At 40.5% G+C, this 27,078-nt stretch overlaps 2 protein-coding genes and 2 pseudogenes across 4 annotated transcripts; 2 read left to right on the top strand and 2 right to left on the bottom strand.

The window, feature by feature from the left end:
* Positions 1-1,509: 1,509 nt before the first annotated feature.
* LOC143856835 (uncharacterized) lies at positions 1,510-3,219 on the bottom strand. 2 transcript variants are annotated; one of them, XM_077367133.1, is made up of 2 exons: positions 1,905-3,219; positions 1,510-1,814 (listed from the first exon to the last, which is right to left on the bottom strand). In XM_077367133.1, the coding sequence occupies exons 1-2, from the start codon at positions 3,046-3,048 to the stop codon at positions 1,525-1,527; spliced, it is 1,434 nt and encodes a 477-aa protein (XP_077223248.1). In that variant the 5' UTR covers positions 3,049-3,219; the 3' UTR covers positions 1,510-1,524. The 2 variants fall into 2 exon arrangements, with proteins under 2 accessions (XP_077223248.1, XP_077223246.1); XM_077367131.1 differs by having other exon boundaries at positions 1,510-2,156; positions 2,199-3,218.
* Positions 3,220-12,711: 9,492 nt separating this feature from the next.
* LOC143856431 (vesicle-associated protein 1-2-like) lies at positions 12,712-16,439 on the top strand. The gene is made up of 5 exons (XM_077366640.1): positions 12,712-12,824; positions 12,892-13,074; positions 13,712-13,795; positions 14,877-14,954; positions 16,198-16,439. Exons 1-5 carry the CDS (start codon positions 12,714-12,716, stop codon positions 16,306-16,308), a joined length of 567 nt encoding a protein of 188 aa, XP_077222755.1. The 5' UTR covers positions 12,712-12,713; the 3' UTR covers positions 16,309-16,439.
* Positions 16,440-16,815: 376 nt separating this feature from the next.
* Positions 16,816-20,370, top strand: LOC143856413 (pentatricopeptide repeat-containing protein At1g08070, chloroplastic pseudogene; annotated as a pseudogene).
* Positions 20,371-21,154: 784 nt separating this feature from the next.
* Positions 21,155-25,379, bottom strand: LOC143856430 (eukaryotic translation initiation factor 5-like; annotated as a pseudogene). Its single transcript, XR_013238198.1, has 2 exons — positions 25,186-25,379; positions 21,155-23,107 (listed from the first exon to the last, which is right to left on the bottom strand). The product of XR_013238198.1 is annotated as a eukaryotic translation initiation factor 5-like (transcript).
* Between the last annotated feature and the right edge of the window lie 1,699 nt (positions 25,380-27,078).

The following is a 27,078-nucleotide window of genomic DNA, read 5'->3' as shown; positions in this document are numbered from 1 at the left end:
AATATCATCCCCTTCGATGGTGATCGAATTATTTTATTTCCTACGACAGTGATCGAAGGGTCCTCTTCTTATTATTTTGTCTATTTTGCCTTTGCTGTTGCGCAATGTGGAGCGTTCGGATTTCGGAGTGCGTCACTTTCGTTGTCACTATAGGTAATAGACTTCCAAATCATGTTGACTACTTGTTACGCTCTTGGTCGTTCTCATAGAGCCCACCTACCTACCTCTCTCTCTCACACACACACACACATAGAAGTGATCTTACCACGTCTACGTGTGATTGAGTGTTTAATGCAGTTTTGTTCAGGATCTAGACATCATTCAAAGGGTTTGCATGCACTTTACCAGTTTTCCTTAACCATCGATCAGTTTGCAACATGTATTCAAATAATTGCACACATGGAATTTTACAAGCATACCTTTGGGCATGCTTGGCAACAATGAAAAATTATTCATTGAATATTTCTGGGTCCGATTGTGAAATATGAGCTGACAAGGTGGAAGGGGGTGAGACTTGAGAGGGCACGAGTAGAGAGAGCATGGAGAGAGCAGGAGAAATCCCTAAAAGTATGCTACTTCTAATCATGGTTTAAAATTTTAGTTTCGGTACTGGTTTTGGAGCCTGAAATTTTGAAATTTCGGTCGAAATCCGGTACTAGAACGAAAAGACTATTTAACTTGAAATTTCGGTATAATATTAAAATAAATAAAAAAACTGGTATTTTGTGTGAAATTTCAGAAAAAAATGGAATTTCTGCCGAAATAATGTACTGTTTCGGAAAAGTGACATTTCGGTGTCGGTCTCTACCGAAATCCGAAATTGGAGCGAATTTTCGGATTTAGGTCGAAATTTAAAACCATGCTTCTAATTGCCTTTTTTAGGGGCTTTTCATGAACTTGATCCTTAGACATGTGGCAGGGAGTGGGATCAGCATGTTAAGGTTTCGTTTCTTTCTATGTAAACCGGCATGAAACAAATTTTAAGGCCATTTTTTCACTTAAAACCCATTTTACATCGAAAGAAACATATTCAAAAGATTCACTTATAATTATTCCCTCACCTACGAATAAAGAAATGTCTAATGCATGTGGCGATTAATTCATCGCTTATCAACACATGATGCATATCTTGTTTTTGTTAATAAAAAAGGGAAACCCAACCCCACCCCCCCAAACACCAAAAAAAAGCGCCAAACTTGAACCATTTCCCATAAAGAAAATGTCTAACGCATATTTTGTTTTGATATTTGCACCAACTAATTTTGTCTTTTTATTATTTAAAGAGAGCGCTTACAAGCCATTTAAAAAAGAAAAGAAAAGCTGGCTCTGTGCAATTATTAAAACATGGTTGTCCGGATATTACCGTTAACAACTTGTCTTCTTATTATAAAGTGGTTTGATGTACGTTGGAAGACAAGCCGATTCATACAGTACATCGTGTCTATACAAACACCCAACTATCCATCTTTTATTTTCAACACATATATCCTCGCAGAATGCACACAGTCTTATGCATGTAACTCATTACTTGCCTTCACCATCCCCATAACCGGACTCAGAACCAGAGCCAGAGCCTGCACCATAGCCACTTCCAAAGCCATACCCTGGCCCTTCGCCTGACCCACTCCCATAGCCACTACCTTCTCCAGACCCAGCTCCATAACCCGATCCCGAGCCAGAACCTTTCCCATAGCCAGAGCCTGACCCTGATCCATATCCAGAACCAGAACCAGAGCCTGCACCATACCCACTTCCAGAGCCATGCCCTCGCCCATCGCCTGACCCACTCCCATAACCACTACCTTCTCCAGAACCTTGGCCATGACCAAAGTCAGACCCGGCTCCATAGCCTGAGCCTGAACCGTACCCATAGTCTGAGCCTGATCCTGGTCCATAGCCAGAACCATGGCCTTGGCCAGAGCCTGTACCATAGCCACTTCCAGAGCCATGCCCTTGCCCATCGCCTGACCCACTCCCATAACCACTACCTTCTCCAGAACCATGGCCTTGGCCAGAGCCTGTACCATAGCCACTTCCAGAGCCATGCCCTTGCCCATCGCCTGACCCACTCCCATAACCACTACCTTTTCCAGAACCATGGCCTTGGCCAGAGCCTGCACCATAGCCACTTCCAGAGCCATGCCCTTGCCCATCGCCTGCACCATAGCCACTTCCAGAGCCATGCCCTTGCCCATCACCTGCACCACAACCACTTCCAAAGCCTGCACCACAGCCACTTCCAGAGCCATGCCCTTGCCCATTGCCTGACCCACTCCCATAACCACTACCTTCTCCAGAACCATGGCCTTGGCCAGAGCCTGCACCATAGCCACTTCCAGAGCCATGCCCTTGCCCATCACCTAACCCACTCCCATAACCACTACCTTCTCCAGAACCATGGCCTTTGCCAGAGCCTGCACCATAGCCACTTCCAGAGCCATGCCCTTGCCCATCGCCTGACCCACTCCCATAACCACTACCTTCTCCAAAACCATGGCCTTGACCATGACCAAAGCCAGAACCGGCTCCATAACCTGATCCTGAGCCAGAACCGTTCCCATAACCTGAGTCTGAGCCTGAGCCATGGCCGGATCCCGAGCCTGAGCCAAAGCCGGATCCTTTGCCCGAGCCTGAACCAGAGCCTGAGCCTGAGCCTGAACCATAGCCCGAGCCTAAGTCAGATCCCGAGGTTGGGCCTAAACCATACCCTGACCCGGATCCCGAGCCAGAGCCTGAACCATAACTTGATCCAGAGCCTAACCCTGACCCGGACCCATAGCCCGAGCCAGAGCCATAACCAGACCCAGAGCCCAAACCATATCCTGAGCCGGAGCCTGAGCCTGAGCCTGACCCATAGCTAGAACCAGAGCCCGAGCCTGAACCATAGCCAGAACCCGAACCAAAACCAGATCCAGAGCCCGACTTGCGGTCACTCACTAAGCCAGCTCCAAGTTCATCACCAATGATTTTTCTTGAAATGCGGCTTTCTGCCGCAAACAATAAGCAAGCGAGAAGAACCCCCAACACAAGACCCTTCCTCAAAGACATCACTAACCAACAGTTTATACCAACCTTTTAATAACAGAGAAAACCCCAACCTTATGATTTAAACACGGAACCTTTCCAAAGTAACCTCAACCACTGAAGGAAATCAACACCAACCACCTACGATTCTAATTAAATTCATGTATGAATGCCACACGAGCTCAAGTAGGAAAATGGAGTGTTATATATACTCGACAATCCCCCAGAAATTCAAACCCTAGAGACGGCTGATGAGCAAATCCAAAGTGCGCGTGTGAACAATTCGATCATGGCGTTAACTTTAGAAAAATTTAAAAAATTAACGGCAGCCCATGTGAGTGAATGGAATAGACTTTGCCATGAAACCCAACTTAGTGGAACTCCCATATCAGCCATGGAAAAGGACACATCCTAATTCGTCTTCCTTTTGCATTCACACTTGAACAATGTTGGTCCTATCAAGGATCACCCACAAAAAACTCAGATACACACTTCTTTGAGGCTAGTTTCTGTAGATGAAACATGGCTTCATTTGGTTTCTTAGATTATCTTGTTTTATCTCTTGTACTTCCTATTTATTGGTTCAGGTACGTAGGCACTACAACAGCATTAACACATACTATCGGGAGTTCCTTTTTCCTCTCTTTTTTTAAATCGTCAATGGTTTTTCTAGAATTTAGAACAGATGCCTTTAAAGGAAATGGGTAGGTGAAGATTGCTACATATTTTCAGTCGAGAGATTAGTTACATGGACAACATTTATAAGAGGATTATTAGGAAATAGATAAGCATTTACACCCATTTTTTGAAATTAAGATTCAGTCTTGTGAAACCAGATCATTCATTAGATATTAATTCTTGGTAAATGATATCCACACAACCAGATTACTTTGGTAAGGGGGTGTGATTTTGCTAGGTACTTTGATCCAAGACTACAGCTAGGAAAGAGAAAGAGAAAGAGAATGATAAGTGTAAAAAGTGAATGACTAAAACTAAAATCTTTAGGGCTGCTGAGGGGTACAAGAAAAAAAGAAGATAGTAAAGACGATAGTGTGTTTGGGGAGGGTCGAGAACCCACCAAAGGCTCCAGTATTTAAGTTACCAAATCTACGTGTTGTACTTCCCTTGATCTTCAGATCAATTTAGATATGATACGATCATGGCCTTCAGATTATTGTTCATTTTCACTCCAAATGGTTCTCTTTTCTACTTAAATATTTTCCTTTACTACTTATTCTCTAATCGAGTTTATAAACTTAAGGAGGAAATTACTTTTTAACATCAATGAAAGCAATTATCTTAAGCTCACCAAACTTATGGTGAGCTAGCTTGCCCAATCACATGGGGTCCCACATTTTGGGGAGTGATCCAAACCATTCATTTGCAAGGCCTTATCATAGATAGGGGGTGTACCAAAAATCAGCTCCATAGGATCATCCTAACCCCTCCATTTGAGGAGAACAAAAATGAGGCAGATTTGTGTCTGTCCATTTTTGTCCTCCACAAATAGAGGGGTTAGGATGATCCTATGAAGCTGATTTTTGGTACACCCCCCATCTATGTAAGGGACTTTCAAATGAATGGTTTGGATCATCCTAACAAAGTGGGCCCCCATGTGATTGGGCAAGCTAGCTCACCATAAGTTTGGTGAGCTTAAGCTCACCAACAGTTTCCTCATATATATAAATATATATACCGGAAAATAATTTATCAAGTTATTCAAAACTCAAGAGATAATTAAAAAAAATTCAAAGTACACCTATAAAGTTGGGGTCAAGATTCTTTTTTTTTTCCTTTTAAACCCACTCGACCTGAGATTGAGTCTTCAAATGAATGGCTTGGATCATCCTATGGTGTGGGCCATATAGTAATTTTTGAAAAATAATGGACTACAAGGGCTCACACCATATAAAAACTCATTTTATATAAGAAGAAAGAAGACTCATCGTAACACAACCAAAAGAAATTCTATAGTGATACAACCCGTAGTCAATATGTAGTTGTCCATTACAAAGTTTATGGCGAGGACATGGCGGGGTTTGTAGCAAGTGTGTTTCTTTTGATGGTACATTGACACACTCTTGGGATTAAGTTAAAGGTATAATGGCCTTTCGTTGTCACTATTGGTAATAGACTCTTCTAAGTCATTTTTACTTATAGTAACACAACAAAACAAAGGGAAATGATATTTACGCCCCTTTTATCACCAGGGACACCCATTTGCCAGTGTACTTTGCAATCAAAGCCTCTCGATTTTTCTAACATAAAGTACATGAGCCCCCTTTTAGCCATTGATACACTGACGCTGGGTGTCCCTGGTAATGAAAAGGGGCGTAAATATCACTTCCCCAAAACAAAATGTCTAATGAGACAAACACAACAAAAAAAATGTCTAGAGAGGCAACACGTCGTCAATGTGTGGTTGTCCATTACAAAGTTTGTAGCAAGGACATGGCGGCGCTTGTAGCAAGTGCATTTCTTTTTACGGAAATTTACAAGTTTGTATCATGGCCTTTTTTATGCGGACACAAATCACAAAGAACTTTCGATTCGTTGGCGTTGAACCATTCTTTTATTATTATCTTCTATTTTCATCATTTTATTTGTACCTTATGTATTAGCCATCAAATCGGATCTATTTGAATTGATTTTGGTATTATTAGAAAGGTTTTTCGATTACATAACTAATGAGCCCAAGATCACGCAATTTGGATGTGATTTGAGCAAGTTGTGGGCATTTACGAATATGGAATATTCATATTACAGGATTATTATTTTAGGTAAGTTTCAACTTTTATTTAATTTGCCTTAGATAGATTGATGGATGGTTGAGATTTATTAGTTAGGCCTTAAGTTAACTTATAAGGTTTCTTTTCCTATAAATGCATCTTATCAAAGCATTGTAAGGGGCTTTTGATTGTTGAATGAAAAATTTGCCATTTCCGTTCTTTTGGGTTGCTATGATTATGAATGATAGCAACCCATACTCTTGTTGAATGCAAGAGTATTTTCTAGTTTCGCACTGAGAAACTTGACTTTGATAGGAATGAAGTAAATATTATCCCCTTCGATGGTGATCGAATTATTTTATTTTCTACTACGGTGATCGAAGGGTCCTCTTCTTATTATTTTGTCTATTCTGCCTTTGCTGTTGCGCAGTGTAGAGCATTTGGAGTGCGTCACTTTCGTCGTCACTATAGGTAATAGAATTCCAAATCATGTTGACGACTTGTTACGCTCTTGGTCGTTCTCATAGAGCCCACCTACCTACCTCTCTCTCTCTCTCTCTCTCTCTCTCTCTCTCTCACACACACACATAGAAGTGATCTTACCACGTCTACGTGTGATTGAGTGTTTAATGCAGTTTTGTTCAGGATCTAGACATCCTTTAAAGGGTTTGCATGCACTTTACCAGTTTTCCTTAACCATCGATCAGTTTGCAACATGTATTCAAATAATTGCACACATGGAATTTTACAAGCATACCTTTGGGCATGCTTGGCAACAATGAAAAATTATTTATTGAATATTTCTGGGTCCGATTGTGAAATATGAGCTGACAAGGTGGAAGGGGGTGAGACTTGAGAGGGCACGAGTAGAGAGAGCAGGAGAAATCCCTAAAAGTATGCTACTTCTAATCATGGTTTAAAATTTTAGTTTCGGTACTGGTTTTGGACCCTGAAATTTCAAAATTTCGGTCGAAATCCGGTACTAGAACGAAAAGACTATTTTACTCGAAATTTCGGTATAATATTAAAATAAAATAAAAAACTGATATTTTGTGTGAAATTTCGACCGAAATTTCAGCCGAAATAATGTACTGTTTCGGAAAAGTGACATTTCGGTGTCGGTCTCTACCGAAATCCGAAATTGGAGCGAATTTTCGGATTTAGGTCGAAATTTAAAACCATGCTTCTAATTGCCTTTTTTAGGGGCTTTTCATGAACTTGATCCTTAGACATGTGGCAGGGAGTGGGATCAGCATGTTAAGGTTCTGTTTCTTTCTATGTAAACCGGCATGAAACAAATTTAAGGCCATTTTTCCACTTAAAACCCATTTTACATCGAAAGAAACATATTCAAAAGATTCACTTATAATTATTCCCTCACTTACGAATAAAGAAATGTTTAATGCATGTGGCGATTAATTCATCGCTTATCAACACATTATGCATATCTTGTTTTTGTTAATAAAGAAGGGAAATGATATTTTACAACCCCCCCCCCCCCCCCCCCCCCCCCCCCAACACAATAAAAAAGCGCCAAACGTGAACCATTTCCCATAAAGAAAATGTCTAACGCATATTTTGTTTTGATATTTGCACCAACTAATCTTGTCTTTTTATTATTTAAAGAGAGCGCTTACAAGCCATTTAGAAAAGAAAAGAAAAGAAAAGCTGGGACTGTGCAATTATTAAAACATGGTTGTCCGGATATTACCGTTAACAACTTGTCTTCTTATTATAAAGTGGTTTGATGTACGTTGGAAGACAAGCCGATTCATACAGTACATCCTGTCTATACAAACACCCAACTATCCATCCCTTATTTTCAACACATATATCCTCGCAGAATGCACACAGTCTTATGCATGTAACTCATTACTTGCCTTCACCATCCCCATAACTGGACTCAGAACCAGAGCCAGAGCCTGCACCATAGCCACTTCCAAAGCCATACCCTTGCCCTTCGCCTGACCCACTCCCATAGCCACTACCTTCTCCAGACCCAGCTCCATAACCCGATCCCGAGCCAGAACCTTTCCCATAGCCAGAGCCTGACCCTGATCCATATCCAGAACCAGAACCAGAGCCTGCACCATACCCACTTCCAGAGCCATGCCCTCGCCCATCGCCTGACCCACTCCCATAACCACTACCTTCTCCAGAACCTTGGCCATGACCAAAGTCAGACCCGGCTCCATAGCCTGAGCCTGAACCGTACCCATAGTCTGAGCCGGATCCTGGTCCATAGCCAGAACCATGGCCTTGGCCAGAGCCTGTACCATAGCCACTTCCAGAGCCATGCCCTTGCCCATCGTCTGACCCACTCCCATAACCACTACCTTCTCCAGAACCATGGCCTTGGCCAGAGCCTGCACCATAGCCACTTCCAGAGCCATGCCCTTGCCCATCGCCTGACCCACTCCCATAACCACTACCTTTTCCAGAACCATGGCCTTGGCCAGAGCCTGCACCATAGCCACTTCCAGAGCCATGCCCTTGCCCATCACCTGCACCACAACCACTTCCAAAGCCTGCACCACAGCCACTTCCAGAGCCATGCCCTTGCCCATTGCCTGACCCACTCCCATAACCACTACCTTCTCCAGAACCATGGCCTTGGCCAGAGCCTGCGCCATAGCCACTTCCAGAGCCATGCCCTTGCCCATCACCTAACCCACTCCCATAACCACTACCTTCTCCAGAACCATGGCCTTTGCCAGAGCCTGGACCATAGCCACTTCCAGAGCCATGCCCTTGCCCATCGCCTGACCCACTCCCATAACCACTACCTTCTCCAAAACCATGGCCTTGCCAATGACCAAAGCCAGACCCGGCTCCATAACCTGATCCTGAGCCAGAACCGTTCCCATAACCTGAGCCTGAGCCAAAGCCATGGCCGGATCCCGAGCCTGAGCCGAAGCCGGATCCTGTGCCCGAGCCTGAACCAGAGCCAGAGCCTGAGCCTGAACCATAGCCCGAGCCTAAGTCAGATCCCGAGGTTGGGCCTAAACCATACCCTGACCCGGATCCCGAGCCAGAGCCTGAACCATAACTTGATCCAGAGCCTAACCCTGACCCGGACCCATAGCCCGAGCCAGAGCCATAACCAGACCCAGAGCCCGAACCATATCCTGAGCCGGAGCCTGAGCCTGAGCCTGAGCCTGAGCCTGAGCCTGAGCCTGACCCATAGCTAGAACCAGAGCCCGAGCCTGAACCATAGCCAGAACCCGAACCAAAACCAGATCCAGAGCCCGACTTGCGGTCACTCACTAAGCCAGCTCCAAGTTCATCACCAATGATTTTTCTTGAAATGCGGCTTTCTGCCGCAAACAATAAGCAAGCGAGAAGAACCCCCAACACAAGACCCTTCCTCAAAGACATCACTAACCAACAGTTTATACCAACCTTTTAATAACAGAGAAAACCCCAACCTTTTGATTTAAACACGGAACCTTTCCAAAGTAACCTCAACAACTGAAGGAAATCAACACCAACCACATACTATTCTAATTAAGTTCATGTATGAATGCCACACGAGCTCAAGTAGGAAAATGGAGTGTTATATATACTCGACAATCCCCCAGAAATTCAAACCCTAGAGACGGCTGATGAGCAAATCCAAAGTGCGCGTGTGAACAATTCGATCATGGCGTTAACTTTAGAAAAATTTAATAAATTAACGGCAGCCCATGTGAGTGAATGGAATAGACTTTGCCATGAAACCCAACTTAGTGGAACTCCCATATCAGCCATGGAAAAGGACACATCCTAATTCGTCTTCCTTTTGCATTCACACTTGAACAATGTTGGCCCTATCAAGGATCACCCACAAAAAACTCAGATACACACTTCTTTGAGGCTAGTTTCTGTAGATGAAACATGGCTTCATTTGGTTTCTTAGATTATCTTGTTTTATCTCTTGTACTTCCTATTTAGTGGTTCAGGTACGTAGGCACTACAACAGCATTAACACATACTATCGGGAGTTCCTTTTTCCCCCCCTTTTTTTTAAATGGTCAATGGTTTTTCTAGAATTTAGAACAGATGCCTTTAAAGGAAATGGGTAGGTGAAGATTGCTACATATTTTCAGTCGAGAGATTAGTTACATGGACAACATTTATAAGAGGATTATTAGGAAATAGATAAGCATTTACACCCATTTTTTGAAATTAAGATAAGATCAGTCTTGTGAAACCAGATCATTCATTAGATATTAATTCTTGGTAAATGATATCCACACAACCAGATTACTTTGGTCAGGGGGTGTGATTTTGCTAGGTACTTTGATCCAAGACTACAGCTAGGAAAGAGAAAGAGAAAGAGAATGATAAGTGACGAACAAAATACTTGCACACTTTGAATGACGAAGCGTAAATGACAAGTGTAAAAAGTGAATGACTAAAACTAAAATCTTTAGGGCTGCTGAGGGGTACAAGAAAAAAAGAAGATAGTAAAGACGATAGTGTGTTTGGGGAGGGTCGAGAACCCACCAAAGGCTCCAGTATTTAAGTTACCAAATCTACGTGTTGTACTTCCCTTGATCTTCAGATCAATTTAGATATGATACGATCATGGCCTTCAGATTATTGTTCATTTTCACTCCAAATGGTTCTCTTTTCTACTTAAATATTTTCCTTTACTACTTATTCTCTAATCAAGTTTATAAACTTAAGAATGAAATTACTTTTTAACATCAATGAAAGCAATTATATATATACATATGAGAAAAGTGTAGCTACATATATATATATATATATATATATATATACCGGAAAATAATTTATCAAGTTATTCAAAACTCAAGAGATAATTAAAAAAATTTCAAAGTACACCTATAAAGTTGGGGTCAAGATTCTTTTTTTTTTTACACCCACTCGACCTGAGATTGAATCATCAAATTAATGGTTTGGATCATCCTATGGTGTGGGCCATATAGTAATTTTTGAAAAATAATGGACTACAAGGGCTCACACCATATAAAAACTCATTTTATATAAGAAGAAAGAAGACTCATCGTAACACAACCAAAAGAAATTCTATAGTGATACAACCCGTAGTCAATATGTAGTTGTCCATTACAAAGTTTGTGGCGAGGACATGGCGCGCTTGCAGCAAGTGTGTTTCTTCTGATGGTACATTGACACTGTTGTGGGATTAAATTAAAGGTATCATGGCCTTTCATTGTCACTTTAGGTAGTAGATTCTTCCAAATCATATTGACTTACCGTAACACCAAAAAAAAAAGTCTCTAGTGATACAATGCGTAGTTGTCCATTACAAAGTTTGTGGCGAGGACACGGCGGCGCTTGTAGCAAGTGTGTTGCATTTGATTGTACATTGACACTCTTGTGTTGTGGGATTAAATTAAAGGTAACATGGCATTTTGTTGTCACTTTAGGCATTAGATTCTCCCAAATCATATTGACTTACCGTAACACAAAAAAAAAGTCTGTAGTGATACAATGCGTAGTTGTCCATTACAAAGTTTGTGGCGAGGACATGGCGGGGTTTGTAGCAAGTGTGTTTCTTTTGATGGTACATTGACACACTCTTGGGATTAAGTTAAAGGTATAATGGCCTTTCGTTGTCACTATTGGCAATAGAATCTTCTAAGTCATTTTGACTCATAGTAACACAACAAAACAAAATGTCTAATGAGTCTTTTCTCGGGGCGACTCTTCGAGAAAAACGAGGCAACGACAAAGGAAGAAGGGAGATTAATCTCAGGAAGAAAGGAGAAAGGTGCTGGACGCCCGGATTCCTTTCCCCTGCTTCCTCTTCCCGCTCGATGCCTTCGACCCGTTCACCTATGCACCAAAAGAAGAACCCGCGTGTTGGCCTTGGTAAACCTGATTCCACCTCGGCCTTATCGTGCTGTTCTTTATATTGTTGGTCCATAATCTGACTTGGGTGTCGAAGTGGTCGTCCGGGACCTACCCCGGACCTCCCTGACCCCTCTGTTTGTGATCGCAGATCCCCACGTCGGCCCTCTACCCACCGTGCAGTCGCAGACTCGGATTCCAACGCCATCAATAGAATTTTTTTTTTGTTGTGTTGTGATGAGTCAACATGATTTGGAAGTCAATTACCTAAAGTGACAACGAAAGTGACGCACTCCGAAATCCGAACGCTCTACATTGCGCAGCAGCAAAGGCAAAATAAAATAAAATAATAAGAAAAGGACCCTTCGATCACCGTTGTAGGAAATAAAATAATTCAATCACCGTCGAAGGGGATGATATTTACTTCCTTCCTGTCAAAGTCAAGTTTCTCAGTGCAAACTAGAAAATACTCCTGCAGGAGCTAATCATAGCAACCCAAAAGAACGGAAAAGGCAAATTTTTCGTTCAACAATCAAAAGCCCCTTACAATGCTTTGATAAGATGCATTTATAGGAAAAGAAACCCTATAAGCTAACTTAAGGCCTAAGTAATAAATCTCAACCATCATCAGTCTATCTAAGGTAAACTAAATAAAAGTTGAAACTTACCTAAAATAATAATCCTATAATATGCATATTCCATATTCGTAAATGCCCACAACTTACTCAAATCACATCCAAATTGCGTGATCTTGGGCTCATTAGTTATGTAATCGAAAAACCTTTATAATAATACCAAAATCAATTCAAATAGATCCGATTTGATGGCTAATACATAAGGTACAAATAAAATGATGAAAATAGAAGATAATAATAAAAGAATGGTTCCACGCCAACGAATCGAAAGTTCTATGTGATTTGTGTCCGCATAAAAAGGCCAGGATACAAACTTGTAAATTTCCGTAAAAAGAAATGCACTTGCTACAAGCGCCGCCATGTCCTTGCTACAAACTTTGTAATGGACAACCACACATTGACGACGTGTTGCCTTTCTAGACATTTTTTTTTGGTATTTTGCATTCATATGTGTTTCTTGTAATTGATTTCTCACACTTCTTCCTTCAATCTCAATGCAGTTACTATGCAAGCCCAGAAGACAGCTCCGCCTGATAAGCAACTCAAGGATAAGTTCCTAATTCAATGCACGGTTGTTCCTTTTGGGTCTACCATGGAGGACGTCACATCTAACCTCGTAAGTATTTGTCGCTGCAGCTGGGCTGATTTCTTTTCAAGGCTCTTCTGATGTTTTTGTTCGACAGTTCACCAAAGAAAACGGCAGATATATCAAAGAGAACAAGTTGAGGGTGGTTCTCGTAAGCCCACCTCATTCTCCAGTATCGTTGCCCATCATTGGAGCTATGAAGCAGGAGCCTGCTTACGAGACTGCTATTTTGAGAGACCAACTATCGGCTGGGGTTGAAGACCTTCCACCATCTAACCATGTAAGAGAAACTGTTCTCATGTTTCATTTTAATCAGTTGTATGCATATCTACTCCAATTTTATTATATGAATGGTCCTTTCGGGATACATATGGTGGGTTTGCATGTTACTGTACAAATACACTTTCCAGTAATTAATCTAGACCATCCTCCACTTGTTGCCCCCGTATGTATGGTGGGATGCACTAAATCGCTTGGATCATTCCTCTTTCATATATTTCTTTGGCTTCAAGTGACAATTTTCTTTCTATTATAGATTTGCTAACTGAATTTAGTGATTTACTAGGATTATGAGACAAAATCCCAAGGGAAGAATATGTGAAATTTCTTCTCAGCACATTTTTTGTTTTATCATACTGCATTGAGCGTATCAAATGGTTTCCATCATGTAAAATGAAGAAAAATTTCCTTCAAAACTTATGTTTGTCGAAGTTAAATTAATGAAGAATCACTGCCAACTAAGCAATCCCTCTGAAGTCAGGTGGCAATGTGGCATGAAGATACATAGCATTCTTCATTTATTTGGTACACTTATAAAATCTTAGAAATTTGGGTCATTCAATAGAACTAACATTTACAGTTGACCAGACAGTAGATGTTAGTAGAATGATACGGCATTCTTCCTTTTCTTGTGACAGGTAGTTAAGGATGCTGAGGACTTGAATTCAAAGCTTAATGAATTGGAATTAAAGCTAAGTGAAATGGGATCAAATCTAAATGAGGTTAGTCAATTTCGTTAGTAAAGCTTCAACTTATTAGCATGATGACCTGAAATGACCGTGATGTGGCTTGCTCTTAGTCAATGAATCCAAGAGAGAGAACTTGATGATTATCATGGCCCACTGAAAAAAGAATGGCCAAAACCTGAAATTAGAAACTCAACTCTTACTTAGATTAGCAGTTTTGTTTCTGTTGTAACTCCTTTATTTCTATTAGTAGATAGGTTGCAACTTGCAAAGCAATTCTTACTCTGATTAGTAGTTTTTTTTATGGGTGCTTGATTAGTAGTTTTGTTTCTGTTATAACTCCTTATTTCTATTAGTATATTGGTTGTTTTATACTAGTTAGATTGTTTTAACAAGTTTTAGCTGTATTAGAAGTCTAGAAGATTTAGGAGATCTAGTAGGTAGAGTTTTTTCTAAAAAGGAAGGATAAAAAAGTGGCGAGGGAGCTTTTTCTTTTGAAATAGAATTTACACAGATTTTTGGAGGTTCATTTTCTCCTCCTCTTCTGTTCGTGACCTAGGGATTGACACCCCAAAGGTTGTTTTATTGCTTGAATTTGTATCTGCTTTTCTCTCCCACTATGATCTGCTTGAATTTATTTGCTTTCTTCAATGATATGTTCTCCGACCTAATCTGGAAGCAAGGACCTCCACATCCTTGATGAGATGTCATAGTTGGGATGTCTTTGAAGTCCTAAAACAGAATAACAGGAGTTCTATTGAATACATGGAGCTCTAGTGACTGTAGTTGCTTCCAGTATCACAGTACTTCTTCTTTCATTTTTTTTTCTTTAATTTGGTTTTGATGAAAGCCAAGTTGTGTAAGGGAAGAACTAAACTTAATCATGATAATAATAAACCTATTATACACATTACATTTGGTAGTGAATCAGCTAATAGACAAGCTTACTTGTATGTCAACTACCAATCGCTAGAATTTGTATGTCCTTGTGGAACAATCAAATTGTTTCATATAATCATGTTTACACAGCTAGCTAGGTCCCCGGGCCTCATGCCATAATGTTCATGTTATAACAATAGCTGTAATAGATTTTAAGAGATACGGAGTTCTTTTGCAGACTGAAAAGACTATTACCAAGCTGAGAGAGGAGAGGATCACCGCTATTCAAGAGAGGGATGCATTACAAAAAGAACTAGTAAGCATCTTTCTTTAATACCAATCTTTTTATCTCTTACTCCAATCCCACTGTCTTATTAAATCAGTGTTCCATTCCCCAATGTTACGCGAGTTCATTATTTATTTTTTTCCTTGAAATCATCTTCCACCACCACCATTTGCTGCCATTTGGAACCGGTTATGGTAAATGTGTTAATTTTTAATTCATAGAGCCGGTCAGACATGGACGGTGTTGATGTCCAACTCCATTATGTTACAGATACACGTTGCTCGATCTTAGTTTTTTCATCTGGTTTTTCTGTTTTGGGTCACTAAATGCCTCAGAGGCCCTGATTTTATTGTCACTGGAAAACTATTAAGCATACTGGATGGATATTATCAATTTCGGGTTCTGATTATCGCTGGCATTCCTACTCCCAAGTTGATTTCTGATTCGATTGATCTAGAACAAACCCACTACTTTTGAGTTACATCTGGTACTTTTAAGCCATGTGTGGCAACCATGAAAAATTGCCCCATGGAATATGCAGGGGCCCAATTGTGTGGGTGGAGAAGGAGTTAGAGGGAGAGAATTGAGTTGGCATGAGTAGAGATAGCGTAAAAAATCCCTAAAAACTAGTGAAAAATTACCTATTTAAAATTGGATTTTTGTTTTCCTGGTTTTTAGGAGCTTTTCATGCTCCCTTCCATTCCTTCCCGCTCAAGCCTCTCCCTCTCCCACCCATCTCTCACAATTGGCCCATCTAGATTCCATGGAATATTTTTTCATGTTTTTTTTTTTTCAAAATAACATTTTATTAAACCAAGAAAGAAAGATACAACAAAACATGGCGACAAGATGTCCCAAACAGCAATACAAAAATCACAATCTCAGTCCTAAGCTCTACATTTCTTCCCCATCTAGCTCTTCACTAAACCCAACAATCTCCACTCCATCCTTTGCTAATTTATCTACCTTATCATTTGCCGATCCAAACATATGCCAAAATTTGGGATTAATTATCCGTGCCAGATCTTTAATTTCAGATATAATCCCCGATTTCCGAGGGCCATTTGCTTTGTTTGATGCCAATGCCAAGCCATTTGATGGGTCACCTTCAATAATTAATGGGCCTCGCCCCTCCATCATGCACCATTTTTTCATGGTTGCCAAACATGGCCTTAAATGTCGTGCATTGTTAATGCTCAGGTGATCATTTGCCGGATAATTACTTCCCTTGTTAAGGTTTTGGCTTGGAATTGATAATTTTTTGTCCTTGCAGGCATTGATGAGAAGAAAGAGAAATGTAAAAGTTCAGGTTGGTTTTCCCTTTCTGTTTGTCTGTTTCATCGCCCTTGTCAGCATGATTCTGGGATACATGCTAGGCGCATAAGACCTATCTCGACACCAGGCCGACGTAACTGTTTCAGAAATTGGATAACTAGATAACGGAAGAGTGTAATTAGAAGTAACAGTCCCTCTCTTAAAGTTAGATAAAATACAAGGGATTTGATTTTCTGTTTATTTTGGTTATAACATGCTGGACTCCAATAGAATGTATATGAAGGGTGTTTTGGTGTTACTCTCCTTAAATAAAGAAGAAATGGAGGATGTTTCCTTCCTCTTGCAAACTTAGATTTATTAGAGGCTGTTTATAGACATTTATACGGGGTAAAATTTATTCCAGGGTAAGAGTCACCTTATCTTCAAAAATTTGTAAGAACTTGAACCAACCTTGTTCAATTTTTATGTAGAGGGACCTTCAATTTACGATGATATTCCTCTAAATTAACCGTAATCATATTATTTCCCCCTAAATGATGGGAAGAAAAAATTTCCCAGAGAAAAAGTATTCCATCAGAAATATTTTTCTTGCAATCCAAACGGGGCCTAGCTTTTTTATGTTGTCCAGAATACCCTCCACTTGATTGTCAATTCCCATAACAATTTCACCAATTCTTTTGAAAATATTAAGGGTAATTAGGTCATTTCAGGTGATGTACATTCTGTTAATCTAGTTGAAACCAGAAAGGCAACAAGTTGCTAGGAATTGATAGGAGAAAAATTGAGAGAGAAAGGAGGAGGCAATTGAAGAAAAATTTTCCAATCATGAGCATCTCAGTTTTAGAACCCATCACAAACCCTCCTGTTTTTCTTCCTAGATCCAAAGACCAACAATACATCTCCCTCTTACTGCATCAAAATCCCCATCTCAAACTCCAAAATCTCAAACAAATCCAAGCACAACTCTTTCACAGATCCCTCCATCAAGACAACATCCTCATCACAAAGCTCATATCCATCTGCGCAGTCTCGGGCACGATGGACTATGGGACCCGTCTCTTCGATTTCGTCCAAGAACCTGATCTTATTCTCTGTAATTCCATGCTCAAGGGCTACACCCAGAATGGTCTATTCAAACAAGCCATTGTTTTCTATCTTCAAATGCTTTATAGGGGCTTCTTTCCAGATAATTTCACCCTCCCTCACATTCTCAAGGCCTGCACTGGCCTCCTTGATCCAAAATTGGGACAACAAATGCATGCTAGTCTTGTTAAAAGTAATGGGCTTTCTGAAGATGTGTTTGTGCTGAACTCACTTGTTGATATGTACTTCAAATGCAGTCTGATTGAACCTGCGGTGCGGGTTTTTAGAGAAATTGATGAACCCAATTCAACATCTTGGAATATAATGATTTCGGGTTTGTTGAATTCGGGTGATTTGGGCTTAGCTAGGAAAGCGTTTGATGAAATGCCTGAAAGAGACACAGTTTCTTGGAATACTTTGATTAGTGCTCATATGAAGGCAGGGGAGTTAGAAAATGCTAGAAAACTGTTCGATGAAATGCCCGAAAGAAATTTAGTCTCATGGAATGCTTTGATTGCTGGGTTCTCTCAGAATGGACAAAAGAATGAGGCGCTGTTAATTTTCACCCAGATGCTGAAATCTGGCATTAAACCGGATAACACTACGCTGGTAACAGTCATTTCCGCTGTTGGAGGGTCCCGCTTGCGAGACTGCAATGCAGTTGATTGTATAGTCAGGTTTGCTAGGTCGGCCAATTCAGTTTCCGTTTTAACGGCAGTCTTGAATCTTTATGCCAAGTATGGGAGAATAGATGAGGCTCGCAAAGTGTTTGATAAAATACCTGAGAAAGACCTGGTGACATGGAATGCAATGATTGGAGGGTATTCTCAGAATCAGAGGCCGGTTGAGGCAATTGAATTGTTCCGACAAATGCAATCAGAATGCAGCTCAAATGTTAAACCTGATGGTGTAACCATGGTTAGTCTAATTGCCTCATGCTCTCAGATGGGTGCTTTGGGTTTGGGCGAGTGGGTGCACACTTACATTGAGAAAAATGGGATAGAGTTGGATGTTTTCTTGGTTACTGCTCTTGTTGATATGTATGCAAGCTGTGGAGATCTGGATCGTTCACGTCGGTTGTTCTGGGGAATGTCTGAAAATGATTTAGCTTCTTGGAATGCAATGATTAAAGGGTTAGCTATTCATGGACAAGGAAATGAGGCTCTTGAAATATTTTCTCTGATGGAAAGAAATGGGGTGATGCCTAATGACATAACCTTTGTAGCCTTGCTCAGTGCATGTAGCCATGGCGGTTTGGTGGATAAGGGCTGGGAGCTATTCGGTTTGATGCAAACCAAATACAATATTGTCCCACGGATCGAGCATTATGGTTGTGTCGTTGACCTGCTTGGACGAGCTGGAAAGTTAACCAAAGCATATGAGTTTGTCAAATGCATGCCGATCGAGCCGGATACTATTGTTTGGGGAGCATTGCTTGGGGCTTGTTGGTACCATCAAAATGTTGAATTGGCTGAAGAAGCGGCTCGTAGGGTTGTTGAGTTGGAACCCAACCATGATGGGAATTATGTTCTACTATCAAACGTCTATGCAACTGCGGGGAAGTGGGAGGATGTTGCAAAGGTGAGGGCACGAATGAAGACAAGCAGTGTGAAAAAGATGCCCGGGTGTAGTGCTGTCGAATTGGGGGGTGTTGTTCATGAATTTACTGCTGGGGATAGGTCACATGCTAGGTCAGAAGAGATCTATGCCGCTTGGGATGGGCTTGTAGAGCGGCTGAAGCCGATGGGTTATAAGCCAGATTCTAGTGCCTTGTTAAAGAACTTGGATGATGAGGATAAGGAGGAAGCTTTGTATCGTCATAGTGAGAAGTTAGCTCTATCATTTGCTCTCATTAGTTCTGTTGCGGGGTCACCAATTAGGATCGTGAAAAATTTGCGAATATGCAGTGATTGCCACAGAACTATGGAGCTGGTTTCCAAGCTTGAGGCGAGAGATAACTGTTAGGGATAGGAACAGGTTCCATCATTTCAATTTAGGGCAATGTTCTTGTGGGGGTTATTGGTGAGATGGTATCAGGGGTTCTTGGATGCATTGAGTGTTGCTATTTTCTTGATGAAAAGGGTATCAGGATGACTACGACTAGCATGCTAAATTTGTCTATTGATGGGAAAACTTTGATAGATATTTAGACGGGAGGGATAAGACAACGCCTGTAATAGGGTTACTTGGTCAAGTCTATGGATTGGGAGGCTCATTTTCTACGGAATTTTTGTCCGGCTTCCAAGAAAAAAAACTGTGGCTGGTGGGAGGAGCTGAGTAATGAAAGAATTTCGAGGGAGGTTTGGTTATGGATGAGGAAGACGGAGTTTGGGTACTATGGGATGAGATTCTTAGATGGCAGCGAAAATCGAATGCCTTCTGACTTAAAGGAGTTAAAAATGTAGTGTCTTTTCGTGGAGTAGTTAATGCCAGAAGACACTCTAATATCATCAAATGCTTGATGGTTAATGTGTTGCTAAAGATTAAAAGGGGGGGTGGGGTGGGTGGAGAGGATACTGGTTTAGTTTTAGTTTTTTAAGGGACTTGAGGGATATTTATATTAGGTTCAAGCTTGATGGGGTTTCTCTCTGTTCTGTCTCGAAGGTAGAAAAGTTTTGAGGAAGGAGAGATTTAGAGAGGCGTGTTCTCAATAATATGGATAAAATGTTGGGGCAGGATGGCTTTCTTTCAATTAAGAACGACACTTGAGAAGCATCAAAGGATATTTTTCGAGATGGTAAGGTAGGTATGGAATGTAGTGCCACCTTTGTAACTTTGGCTCCAAATAAGGGTTGAATAAGATAGAAGATTTTGAGACCCGTTAGCCTGGTGGGTAGCATCTATAGAATCAAAGTAAACTAAAATGTAATTTCTGCATGCCTTTCATGGCACCAATGGTTTGGAGGATTCACTCTGTCAAGAAGGGTGTTTGTATTGTTGATTTGTTTGTGAGGTAGTAGAAGAAGAGTTAGGTTAAGAAAAAGATCGAGTGCATCAGTTAGTTTTTATTATTAGAGAATTTTCCTTCTTTTACAAAATATAGTGGGGGGAAGAAGAATTGCAGGAAGGAGAAGGCACTTGATTTTGAGTAGATATTTCAGTGGGTCTTATTCTTTTATACCATGCATACCTGAGTCTCTATAGGTTAGTTTGTGAAAAGGGTGTTTGTGTTTGTTTTTTCTTTTTCTTTCTCTATTATTGTTATGGATCCCTGAGTGAGTCTCTTTGGTTAGTTTTTTTTTTTTTTTTTGAAACCTTAAAGAGGAGTTTTGAATGCTTGCGTGAGTTTCTTTGACACCTTGAGGATGTGTATGTAAGTTTTGAAGTAACAAAGCCTGGTCAGGGGTATGCTGTAACCCCTGCTCTCCCACGAAAAAGGGAAGTGAGATATTCGCCCCCTTTTTCCCCAGGTCACCCCCTAGTGTATTTATAGGCTACTCTTTTTACACTACAATGGGGTGGCTCGGGGAAGAAAAGTGGGCAAAGATATCATTTTCCCCAAAAAAGTGCCTCCGGCCAAGTTAGCTGTCTTTCCTGTTAAATCTCTTTGGTTGCCTCTTTATGGAGCGAGCCAACCTTTTATCTTGAATTCTCTGTGTAAAAGTCCTCCCCTATTTAAGATTGAACGCTTTTAAGCTGGTATTTGATGATGGAAAAAACAATGACTACTGATTCCTCGAGACTTATAGGAAACAAAACGTGGAAAGTCTTTTAAGAAATCAAAATAAGAGAGTAGAATAGAATCCGGCTTAAGGTGCAGATAGCATTCCAACACACATTACCAATTCATAGTAATTATTTAAAGCATTTTGATCAATTCAACATAAGTATTAAGGGAATTTCCTTTCAAATTAGGATGATGTGACCAGGGATGCAAGTACCAACTCACTTAAGGTGCAGATAGCATTCCAACACACATTACAACATCTATGACAGAGAGACTCCACACATACACATAAAAAGGCGACTGAACCCTTCTTATTCACACAACTACAACACACTCTAAACTCCACACACAGAAAACAGACACTATAATTTGAAAGGAAACTAGAGATTTATATGGGTAGTTTCAAATACCACAAGCAGTGATATAAGAAATGGGGATGTCTTATCTTGGTCTCTGTCACTCCTCTCCAGACTCCGCACTCTGGAGCCATTCAATGAAGGGCTTCACGTTCTTCCAATTCTGAGCATTCTTGCTGCTCCCAGCAACCCCTTCCTTGTACCATTCTACTATGTCCTCTTCCTCCAGCACGTCTCCATCATAAAGGGCTTTCAGAACCAGGGCCACCTCCTTCACCGAATTGGAGCTCGACTTCCCACAGAACGCCTCTATTGCTCGAAGCAAAATCATCTGTGATCCCTCTTCCTGTGTGGCAGCAACGAGATAGTTCTTTTTCTTGGTCACCTCCTTTGCGAGTCCTTTTTCGACACCCTCAAAGAGTGATTCAAACAGGGCATTCATAACCTCTTGTCGGGACCCAACCAACGATCCCAGAAAAGATTGCATTTGTTTCGGGGAGTAACCCTTTTTCAGACTACCTTTTATCTCTGAAACTAGGGTTTCCTGTGCGCCACCAACTTTCCCATTTTCACCTCCAGAATGGTTGGATTTCTCTTCAGGTTCTGCAGTTCCATTTTTTATCCCTGATTTCTTTGCCTGCTTTGACTTCTCTTCTTCCTCGTTCGTTGAGAGCATTACCATCTCTGCAGTCACGGCACTGAGCTGTTCCAGGATGGGTTGGCGGGCCGCCTCCAATGAGGTGTCAGTTTGCCATTGGACATCATCGTCGTCGTCGTCGTCCACCACTTCATTCTCATCAGCCTGGCTTTCAGTAGGAGAAGAGTGATCCTCATCAGAGCCAGTAGGCTTTTTCTTTGCACTCGAAGCCTTCGAAGCTCCCTCCTTCGAAGAGACAACACCCTTCTTTACCTCTTTCTTAAGCTTCCTTCTTTCCTCATCGGCCGCCTCTCCTTCTTTCAGCCGCTCCTTCTCAGCCCTCCTCAACGCCTTTTTGTCTTTAGATCCTTTCTTCTGCTCAGGAGGGTTCTTCAGAATGAATGTGGTCAACTTATCCCTCATATCTGCGTCCGAGACAAAGCCGCAAGCAGCACATTTCAAGGTTATCATCTGCATCTTAGTTATGATAATTTCGGTCTCAGGGTTGCCACACCCATAGCACTGTAACATATTTCTTGATGAAGTTCTCAAGAAGCCCAGCTAGCTTAGCAGTGTCATGAGCCCCATTGACAGTGAGATACCAGTTTTCTCATCAAATTTAGATTGAGCCCCAAGCACGCACCCAAAGTACTTCGTGGTGTAAGTAGCGGGCCTTGCTAATGCCTTTGCAATATCTACCATGTTAACGACATTAGTCTTGATGTCATTCCCACGACCTTCTATTTTGGTTATCATCTTGGGCATCTTATACCTATAAAAGGCATCATCACTATTCCCAGCACCTATGTTCTGTAATGCCATCTTTACTATAGCAATACTAAAATGACAGTATCAGAGGTAACAAATACTTGCAGAAAATGCAGAGGGAGCAGACTCAGGTAGCGAGTAGCTTCCTTGGATACCAGATGGGCCTCTTGTCAAAGGAAAAGGTTGCATCCAGCTACAACCACGAAAATCTGCAAAATCCCAAAAAGGCCCGAGATGCATGCAGTGCCTATATTTTGTTCTTGGCATAGGGCAATACTCTCCAAGCAACCCAATTGCACCCAAATACAGTGAGGCACGTTCAGACATAAAAGAAGTTTCAAACTTGACACCCTCCACTTTGGCAATGTGTAGGATTACAGAAAAAACTGCCAAGTGCCTGAACAGAAAAGAACCAATTGTTATCACTTTAAAGCAATTGTCTAATATGATAGAACTGAACAACACTCTGATTTGGAATAATGTATGTGTATAACTGGGAAATCAAAATTGCAGAAACCATGGAGGTATGCAGCCATCTTACAATGCAAGCAGGTTAAAGTAGACATTAGACAAGATATCATAACAAACTTGTTTATTCCCCACACTAATATTAGTTTCCCTAAATGAGTTTATAGAACAACAATGCACACATTAGTCTATCACTATTCATCACCATATCCTCCATGAATTTTACCCCATGTGCAAAATGGTTTAATGTCGATGTGCAATCCAACTCCACCAACCTCAAGAATCACAAAGGCCTTTGAACATACTTCAGGCGTGTATCATCTTAATTTGTGGGAGTAGTTCATACTTCATAGAACCCCATGACATGTAAACTGTACTGAGAAGTAATATACGTAAGCTTTGCTCATATAACTGATAAACTTTTGAATGGTGATGCATTAAAAAAAATCCTTAGGATCTGCACTCTTCAGTAAGAACTGGAAGCTTCATACAATATCCCATTAAACTTCACAGTTCACACCATATTCAGTTGAAAACTCAAGATACAGAATATGGCTTATAAGTTGAAAAAAAATAAAAAATTAACCGCTTCGCAGTTTATAGTACTCCTAAACTTTTAGTCCCTACAATATCGTGTGATGGCTTTATTTGATATCACTAAAATTAATTGCATAGAGCTTTTAAGTCCTTTACTCATGCCACACATTCAAACATGAGCATACTATGAAATCATACAATCCAAATCTACATGAACTAGCACATCATATTACTTACTACAAACAAATCCAAATTCTTTTTAACATCATGACTACTGAAAAAGTGAATGCATTGGTTAAACTAGCACATGATATTACTCATTACGAACAAATTCCAAATTCTTTAACACCATGACTACTGGAAAAGTTGATGTATTGGTTACTAACATAGAATGTGATAGAGATTATAAGGTCAAAGACTGAATCACGGTTTTAAATTTCGACGGGACCGAAACCGAAATTTACCGAAATTTCATTTTTCGCCAGTTACCGAATTTCGGTAATTTCGGTCCGAAATTTTGATTAAATGCCATTATTTATTTATTTTAAAAAGTGTTACAAAATTTCGTCCGAAATTTCAAAAATTAGGTCGGGAATTTCTAACCAAATTACCAAATTTGGGACCGAAATTTCAGTTTTCGGTTGGGTCCGAAACGGTTATCGAAACCGAAATTTTAAACCATGGACTGAATAACCTGTGCAGGATTGATAATGCACATATAAAATAAAAAGGGTATAACCATGTATGACACCAACCACAGAAGTAGTAGTAAAAAAAAAAATAGGAAACACTGAAATTGTTCCCTATTACTTATTACATTTTCAAGGTACTTGTCGTGCCTAACTATCCTGAGAATAGCATACAAAACTACTGCAATTATGTTGACATTGAATGATTTTGCTCAATGTCATGGTAACAGAATCTTACATGTGTATTTAAAAATAGATAGAAAAATTAATCACAGCAAAAACAGGTACCTAGGGTCATAGATCCAAAAAGCATCCCATAATATCAATTTCCAAATCCACATGAATTCATATTGTATCAAACACAAGCTGATCTACATCGATTGAAATAGTATATAAAAAAGCAAAATCTACGATCAGAAAGAGAGAGAAAAGCACACAAAACGTATCTTAAAAATCTGAAATTCAAGCAGCAAATGAACAAAAGCGGCGGATTTATCATTTCCCTTATATTTTTGTTTATTTATGTCTATACAGGTTGGATGGATATTTTTATAATATTTAAAGACACCAGTCAGAGAGACAAGTAACATTTTGTTTTTCAAATCCCTCACTATGGGATCCCTGATTGAAAGAGAGGAAAGAAAATTGGCGACGTGGAAGAGGCATTACCTATGCCTAAGGTTTAGAATAACCCTAACCAGGGTGTCCCTAACAAATTTATTCGTATATTATATGTCGTTATATAAAATAACGACAAAGACGACAAAGGGAAATATAAAACCTCTAAAGGAAATTCATTTGGGAAGGAGGAGACTCCACCAGAAAGTTGAAGCATCGCATGTTGTGATGGGATAAGGTGTGTAGATCGAAGAAAAATGCAGCCCTTGGAATTGTTAGAATTAGGCTGAGAAATAAAGCCCTTCTGGGTAAATAGTTGTGGAGGTATGGGGAGGAGAAGAGGACAGTTATGGCATAGAGTGATTGAGGATAAGTATAGGGGAGCTGGTGGATTTGGAGTGTATGGGAGCCCACATGTGTGTCTAAACCCTTATATGAGCCTTTGTTAGGTTTAGAGTTGGAAGGTGATGATACTCGCATTCTTAGTAGATTCCTTGTTATGTCATACTTTCCCGGACGCGCTTTTTAGTGACTGACAAGGGGGCAAAAGTATGTGATTACTTGGGAAGAGAGGAAAATGAGGGATGCGGGGGTTTGGGTTGTTAGGTTTTGGAAAAACCTTAAGGGCAATGAGATTGGTAGCCTTTCCTTGCTTCTTGGCCTACTTGCTTCCCAATACTGCTCACCCTCTCGCTTGATCTTCTTGTATGGCCCCTGATTTTATTGGTTCCTTTTCTTTTCGTTCTTTATTTTACAGGTTGATCGGAGACAATAGCGTTACCTCCAAATAAATTAGAGCTGCAACTTGGGTCAGGTCGGGTCGAGCTTTTGCTAAAAAAATAATAGGAATCAACCTGAACCCGACTTTCATGGTAAATGCTCAACAAGAATTCTGAAAAATCAACCCGAGTTGCACCCCTAGAATAAATAAAATTATGACGATCGACAGCAACCCCAAGGGTGGTCACATTTGCTTGGGCAGTGTCATAAATGAAAATTAATACATGTGATGGTCTCAAAAGGAGGAGTTCCACTTTGTCATTTGGTGTATCTTATGCAAGAAGGAAGATGAGTCCTTGGATCATATTCTATTGCATTACGCCATTACCTATTTAAGTCTTCTAAAGATATACTAAAAAAGAGATCATGTTGCATTGCAGCAGTGGATACTATTTTGGCATTTAGTTCATTTTGCTACAATAGGCACATTTTGAAAGAAATGAACAACCACATCCTTAAGGAGAAAAGGAGGTGGGTGGGTTGGGAGGACTGCCATACATATCGAAGTGGAGCTTGTTTCTTGGGAAAACAATGAGAAAACTTTGTCTTTCTATATAGCATGGGAGACATCCCAAGGGATTGAAAAACGATTACTTCTGAAAAAGAAAGGCTATGAGGTTAATACTTCTCTAAGGCAAGTCAGCCAGACCTTCAGCCCCTTGATTTACAGGTACCTTTTGAAGGTCCTTGTATATCAGCCATACCGGACTCCTCCAATATCGTCCTTGTCAACAGAAGTCGGCTCTGTTCAGCTCTTGGTCTCACCCTCTCTGCTCGGTATTAGACATGGACCCACTAGGTACTTATGATGGCCCATCAAAACAACGGGCCCTATCACCGAGTATTAATGACACGTGTACTGAGTCATTATTTTCATTTATCAACATAAGATCAACTTGCTAGTAGATCTCATAGTATTAAATAAGAGTAGCCACTCTTACACTCCTACACTTGGGTCCTATTCGTTTGAGATTATGAATCCAATAATCGGTTTGGGAGCTCATCATCGGTTGTCATAATCTCAAACGAACAGGGCCCCACTAAATGTGCCAGTAAATTTGAAATGTGATTTTAGTGGGGCCCACTTTGACAAATAAATTGTCTTTTTTTTATAAAAAAAAAACTTTTGATAGAGACACCCTATTTTTGTTCACGCTTTGAAGTAACATTAATCATCCTGAAGTTGTATGTTCCAATGTTAGTTGTTCTCCCTTGAATGTGTGTTGAAGCAACTCTTTGCCATTTTCTAAAAGGGCGCTTAAATTCGCCCTCTTGA

This window comes from Tasmannia lanceolata, unplaced genomic scaffold (genome assembly GCF_043159265.1).
Source record: "Tasmannia lanceolata isolate RefF3 unplaced genomic scaffold, GAP_Taslan_0.1 ptg000023l, whole genome shotgun sequence".
Classification (NCBI taxonomy): domain Eukaryota; kingdom Viridiplantae; phylum Streptophyta; class Magnoliopsida; order Canellales; family Winteraceae; genus Tasmannia; species Tasmannia lanceolata.
The sequence above is the reverse complement of the archived record's forward strand: the minus strand, read 5'-3'. Positions and strand labels throughout refer to the sequence as shown.

Excerpts from the sequence above, each read along its gene's own strand:
- LOC143856835 (XM_077367131.1), bottom strand. The coding sequence starts at position 3,048 with ATGTCTTTGAGGAAGGGTCTTGTGTTGGGGGTTCTTCTCGCTTGCTTA. Across the intron at positions 2,157-2,198 it reads TGGAAGTGGTTGTGGTGCAG|GCGATGGGCAAGGGCATGGC; the intron begins GTGATGGGCAAG and ends GCTATGGTGCAG.
- LOC143856431 (XM_077366640.1), top strand. The coding sequence starts at position 12,714 with ATGCAAGCCCAGAAGACAGCTCCGCCTGATAAGCAACTCAAGGATAAG. Across the intron at positions 12,825-12,891 it reads AGGACGTCACATCTAACCTC|TTCACCAAAGAAAACGGCAG; the intron begins GTAAGTATTTGT and ends TTTGTTCGACAG. Across the intron at positions 13,075-13,711 it reads ACCTTCCACCATCTAACCAT|GTAGTTAAGGATGCTGAGGA; the intron begins GTAAGAGAAACT and ends TTCTTGTGACAG.